Genomic DNA, 6,248 nt, shown 5'->3' with positions numbered 1-6,248 from the left:
GCTGTCCTGGAACTCACTGTGTAGACCAGGCTGGCCTACAACCCACAGAGATCCGCCTGCCTCTGCCTCCTGAGTGCTGGGATTAAAGGCATGTGCCACCACACCCAGCTAAGATTCTATAATGTTAAGATATTAAACAATAAAAATAGTAGTCTTTGATTGCAAATACTCAAAACCATAAAATAAGTTCTTCCATTATGCCCATCATGCAGGTGAAGAAATCAAAGCACAGGCAGGCAAAGGTTCCAAGGTCATATCACTGGCCATAGTGGCAGGGCCAGAATTCAAAGCCTGGCAGCGTGCATGCTCTGCACCAGTAGGTCATGTTGCTGGTTGGTGTGCTTTTTGAGACAGGGACTTGTTATGAAGCCTGGCCTGGCCTTGAACTCACTACAGAGTTGCTATATGCTACAGAGATCAGGCAGGCCTCAAAGCTATAGTCATTCCTGCCTCTGCTTCCAGAGTGCTAGGACTACAGGGATGTGCCACCATGCCCAGCACTCCAGTGTTTCAAACAGGCCCCTGTGTTCTTTCTGAAAAATGAGAATCCCCCCAGTCCTGGCTCTCTGTGCTCCCCACAGCTCCTGGGTTTACTTCTGTGATGCTATGCTACAAACCAGTCAACTTCCTTGTAAGAACAAGACCTTCCTGGGATCAAGTACAATGGAGCCTTATTTTCCTTATGTCCAGCCCTGACCAAGTTCTGAATGAAACAACCACCGGTGCACACAATCAGCATCAGGCTGATGGGCTGAAGGTTTGCAAGGCTACAATAAAATAATGCTGAAAAAAAAAAATCCAAGCTTCATGATATGAAATATGTTAAACATTTTACCTCCTTATCAACAATTCCTGGAGATGTGGCCCTTTTCCGGGGACCAGGACCCTTCCATTCTGAGGCACGCAAGACATTTACAAAGGTCTTGTGTGCCTTACTCCATACAATGCTCATAATTCTAAGTAAAAAGAGCAGTTAATGATCTTCATAAAATGCAAATGAAGAAACTGAGAAAATTGAGACTTCTCCAAACTCACTCAGGAGGAGAAAGAGTGGAGCCAAGAACTTAGATCTCCCACTACAGCAGGATCTCTCCCTGACATCATGACTACCATCCAACCACCTACTATCATTTTAGAGAAGAGGACCCAGCCAAAGTCAGCTTTGGATTCACATCAAAGGAAGGGGACTGCACTGCTTGCATGGTATTCCTCCTCTCCCGCTCTCTGGAGAAGTCTATTTCATACTAAGATAGTCAGCACTCAAGTGCACCTGTGTTCAATGCTTTGGTTTTATTAGACATTGTTCTCTAGCATTCTATAGAGCTGTCTGAGCCCACTTATTCTATGGCTCTGGGTATAGCTTCAGGGCTAGCTACTCAGGAAGGCTACTGTCCTCTTTGTGGGGACCATTCTTAAGAACTCTGCCGGCCAAGTAGGCTCAGCAAACCATTCTCTGGTGGTGTTTCCTTCTTAGCATCAGAGTCACTCTCACTCATATGGCAAACACTTGACTTTCCATTTAGGAGCAGTCTTTCCCCAAGTAAAATAATCCAATACTTATCTTATGAACACTGATTTAGCTTTTTAGGTGTTAACTTTATTCCATTTATCTACATCTTATGAACAAGAAGTACCATTTAGAAGTCTTTTTAAAATACAGCTATTTGATTATTTAATTATAAGTGTTTCTACAAGAATTAAGTTTTGCAAAATTGTGACTATTAATAGATGTATAATAATACCAATCATTAAGTCCAAATTAATTCCTCCAGCACATTTTAATCAATATTCATCTCTTACCACAGAATTGCTCTGTGATCCCGCATCTTAACTAGGGAAACAGTACAGTGTAAACTGCTTTTTCCTTACTCTCCAAATAACAACTATTATGCTTATTTATCATCTGAGACCACTTACTTTAGAAATTAGAACCTAGGATAAAAAAGTATTAATTAAAAGTAATGAGTAATATATATTTCTATGTTTAGCAGTATGTCTAAATATATCTTTCTTAAAATAGCACTGCACATTCAAAAGGCAAACTGGAGAGGAACAGTGGTTGTCCGTTAAGAAAATACAAAACATACAAGTCCATAGTCTTAAATAATGGAAGTGCTTACAGAGTTTACCACAGGTCTCTAAAACATTAAATGCACATCACACAGCAGTGTACCTTTGTGCAAGGCAAACTAGCAATCAACTTTTCTGGGAGTCAATACAATATGTAATTTTGCCTTCCCAGGTCAAATGTAAGTAAAAGAACCATTTTATATACTATTCAAATTTTTGAGGCTTTTTGTTGTTGTTGTTTGTTTTCAAGATATGGGTCTCTCCATGTAGCCCAGGCTGGCCATGAATTCACCATGCTCCTGTCTCTGTCTCTTAAATGCTGAGATTTACAGGTATGTGTCACCATATCTGGCTTATATTTGAGTTTGTGGACACTCAAAAAAAATTTATAGTCTCATTTAGGAAAGTAAAGACAGAACATTCATGAGTTTAGAGATGGAAAACAGGCACAAAAAATTAACCTTTTCCCAAGGTTACAAAGCAAAGGATCGAAAATGGGAAGACAGTATCAATAATCTTCCCACCAGGCCTGTGAGTCTTCCTAGGGGCTGTTTTTTTTTCCCCTCCCCCAGTGTGACTGCTCCTTAGACTGGAGAAGGAATGAGTTGCTAGAGTAGAATTCTGGAGGCTAAACTATGGTTAAACACTTTCAAAAGCCAAGATCAAAGACCAAAACAAGTAACTTTCTATTGCTTGTTACGTACGTATGGTAAGTAGAGCAAAGTGAGAATTTCGAGAGCAAAACTTCACTTTGTGAGAAGCAGGCAGTTTTACCATATGTGCACAGGGTTTCTAACTATCTTGGTGAACAAGAAATCAACTGACTCTAAAGCGTGGTTTAACTACCCATGAGGAAATGTTTGTGACCACAGAGATCATCCTATAACACATCCTATGAAGAATGAAGACTGGTCAGAGGAAAATAGGTTTTAATAAAATCACGGAATTAAGAAGAGCTTAAATTTTCAATTACACGAGCAGCAGGAGGCAGGGACACAAACAGTTTAAATCCCATTGACAATCTTCCCTGGAAACTGGTAAAGGGAGACCAGCTGGCTTTTCCTGGTTTCAGACCTTCCTGCTGTGGTCAGCCTCTCCTGGAGGTATAGCATGCTGTGGGAAGGCAAGGAGGAGAAGGAAAAGACAGACAGAAGTGTAGTTCCAGAAGTCAAGAGCCACCATTAAAAAACGAACAGACAGTCATAGCACTGCTCCCCAGAAACGCAGCTCCCCACAGCTGACAGCAGGCTTTTTATCTTATAAGCACTGCTTACCTCTGTTCATCTCCCACACCTGCCTGATGTAGGACTGGGTTCATGCTCAATGACAGGTGTCACATTAATCTTACTCTAAACCTCTGTTAAGTCTCCACAGAGAGAACAAGTAATTTAGATACTACTTAGTATGGCTTTATGAAGCAGAGCCAAGTGCATTAAGCAAGCAGTCTAAACAAAAGTGATTCAACAACTGAACCAAGAACACAGATTGCCTAATTCTTAGTCCAAAGTTGACTTGCTGGATAGATACCCAAAGGTGAATATAGTTATACAGAAACTCTTATCTAGAACTCTTATGGATGAGCCGAGTAGGGAAAATCACAAGACCAGGATGATATGCAGTACTTATCAACTGTTTACATCAAAAGTGCAACAGAAAATGGTATAATTTTAAGAGTTTGAAAAGGTGAAACTACAGTTCTTGATGACCACTATTCCCAGAGTTCAAGGTCAGTGACCACATAGAGTGGAATGGAAGTGGAGATCCACTTCTGTTTCAAGGTGTTAAAAGTACTGGCATCTGCCAGACAATATATAAATGTACAAAGAGCCTCTGAGAATTAAAAGACAGAAGAGTTTACGAAGGAACAAAGACTTATAATTGATATAGGTAAATGCATGTCAGATTTATAGCTGTATGTACTCTAATATACATATTTTTTAAACATATAAATTAGGAAGGGCAAGAATACAATAACAAAATGAGCTTTAAACACTATGCTTTGCTTAATTTTATTCAGAGTCTGGATAAGCACCTTAACTGTCTATCCATTTAGAAAGAATCCTAGACTTCCTTATAATAGACTTTCTTCTATAACAATGTCTTATAATAAAAGCCCTGAATTCCTTGTGGGAAAAGATAAAGGGAACTTTGGAATTAAATGATGGTTGCCGCCGCCAAGACACTAAGATTATGACTTTCAAAAGGCAAGGCAAAGACTTCCAGAGAGGAAGGGAGCACGAGTCCAGGAGCATTTATAATGACAGACAGGCAATACCTTGGTTTGAGCACTCAGCTTTAGAAGATGCAGAGAGAAATGCTTCCTGTCTGACACTAGATGGTGTCCCTCAGGGGGTGCACTCTGGCCTAGCCAAATTTCCCAAATTCTGGACAGGGAGGAAGGAAAGATTAGAACAGTGGAAGAGAGAGGCACTGGAGGTGAACAGGGAACGCCTAGATTTCTAGTCTAGTGGGGAGGCCACCACCAAATGCAGTATTAGTCAAAGGTGGGTGGGCATTAGCAACAGCAAGAGCTGCTGGGCTCTTAGAACACAGACAAGGGGACAAAAGGCAGCTCACACAAAGACTGGACAGGAAAACCACTGGCTGGTGCCTCTAGCCGAAATCCTCCTGGGATGTCTGCCTAAACCTGGTCTCTACTGCTCTCTACCAAAGCAGGGGTAACTCTGATCCTCTCCCCTCATAAAAAACTGATGCAAGCAGGGAACAAGAATCACCATCCCAATAGCTAGGGGTGGAGGTGTCTTCCCATTAAGGGTTTACAGCTTTTTAACCCATTAAAGGTTAAAGAATCACCATCCCAATAGCTAGGGGTGGAGGTGTCTTCCCATTAAGGGTTTTTGCTATGGGGGCTAAAAATCCAGCTTTAAACCTGTTAAGTGTGCTATGCTCAGTGCACCACATTGGTGGAGAATGAATATGTAGTGTGATGAAGTCTACATAAGTCCAGGTACCCAGTCCCACTCCAGGAGGCACAGGGAAGAACTGGTTGTCACTCCTGAAGTTCAAGTTCTAAAGCTCAGTAATAGTTAAACTATACTGAAACCTGGTCACATCTATTGGCACCAGAGTGCTTTCAATATTCAAGTCTAAGTAAACAGGCAGTTGAGAGAGTTAAGACTTTGTCTTACTTAGGCCCTGCCAATTCACAAAGTAAATAATCTTGCAAGCGTTTAACTGACAACTACATCAAATAGAATACGGTGCCAGGAGAAATTTTAAGTAGCTAACCGATAAAAGACCAAACAAGGCAGTCTGTACCAAAGTATTCGGAGATATGGGGACTGGCTAGAAACTATGTCCACGTCTGAGAATTAACAAATCTATTACGATCTACCCATCAGCCTTTTCAGTAGTTCTATAATTTCAATACCCAGAAGCAGCGATGTAGTAAGCGTTATAACTTAAACATTTATTTATATAAACTACAGGAACTTGTGGCTAACACAGACTTTATTCCACTGCATGTGTCCAGAATCAATTTTTAAAGGTGGAAGAAATTTAATGAAGTTGCTGTCCAAGATCTTAGACTTATGCACGAATTAAAACGTAATGATCAGTCTATACTCAAGGAAACATTTAAAAATCTTCCTTTTTCTTTTGGGCTTAACATACAGCTTTAGTATGAATGCCAAATAAGATTTAAAAATTCCTTCAAAACAAATCCTAAAACTCACAGGAATTCTAATGTAACAATGTGCTTAAAAGCGTTTATGGACATAGAGTTCAAAAGTGGCATGTTAACTCTTTTTTTTGGCTTAAGTTTAGTTTGGGAAAAGTTCACACGCAACACTTTAAGAACTGGTCCACATTTCGGTTCAGGGAAAACTACTGAACTTCACGGTCACCACCCCAAGGATCAGCTGAGTCCACGGAAAATGTCTTCGGGGGGCACGTTAACAGGTCTCTGGAGCTGCAGTTTGCAGAACCCAGAGGAGCGGCAGTCACCTCGGCTGAGCATCACCTAGGAAGCCCGGCGCTGCCCTTTGCCAGCGCCCGGGGACCTGGGACCCGCGACTCAGCGTTCCGACCTGCCTCGACTGCCCGGGCCGCAGCGCTGTCCTGGGAGCAACTGGCCCGGGGACGCCGCGGGGGCCTCGGGCCGCGCTCCGAGCTGTCACCGGCCGCGGGGCTCGCCAGCCTAGTCCCCGGCTCCTCGG

At 41.9% G+C, this 6,248-nt stretch overlaps 1 protein-coding gene across 2 annotated transcripts in view; it reads right to left on the bottom strand.

The window, feature by feature from the left end:
* Tapt1 (transmembrane anterior posterior transformation 1) overlaps positions 1 to 3,408 on the bottom strand; it is a 63,656-nt gene extending 60,248 nt beyond the window's left edge. Inside the window, exon 1 of one of the 2 annotated variants that reach the window (XM_017796553.2) lies at positions 3,345 to 3,408. Coding sequence is in view for 1 of the 2 variants with exons in the window: in XM_029560518.1 (XP_029416378.1) it covers positions 3,345 to 3,354 (10 nt within the window). In the remaining variant the exon portion in view is untranslated. The remainder of the gene's footprint in view (positions 1 to 3,344) is intronic. The other variant, XM_029560518.1, reaches the window with a different exon arrangement.
* Positions 3,409 to 6,248: the final 2,840 nt, after the last annotated feature.

The sequence above is a fragment of the Nannospalax galili genome, unplaced genomic scaffold, assembly GCF_000622305.1.
Source record: "Nannospalax galili isolate Female #2095 unplaced genomic scaffold, S.galili_v1.0 scaffold271, whole genome shotgun sequence".
Lineage (NCBI taxonomy): Eukaryota > Metazoa > Chordata > Mammalia > Rodentia > Spalacidae > Nannospalax > Nannospalax galili.
This window is presented reverse-complemented; position numbering and strand designations above follow the sequence as displayed.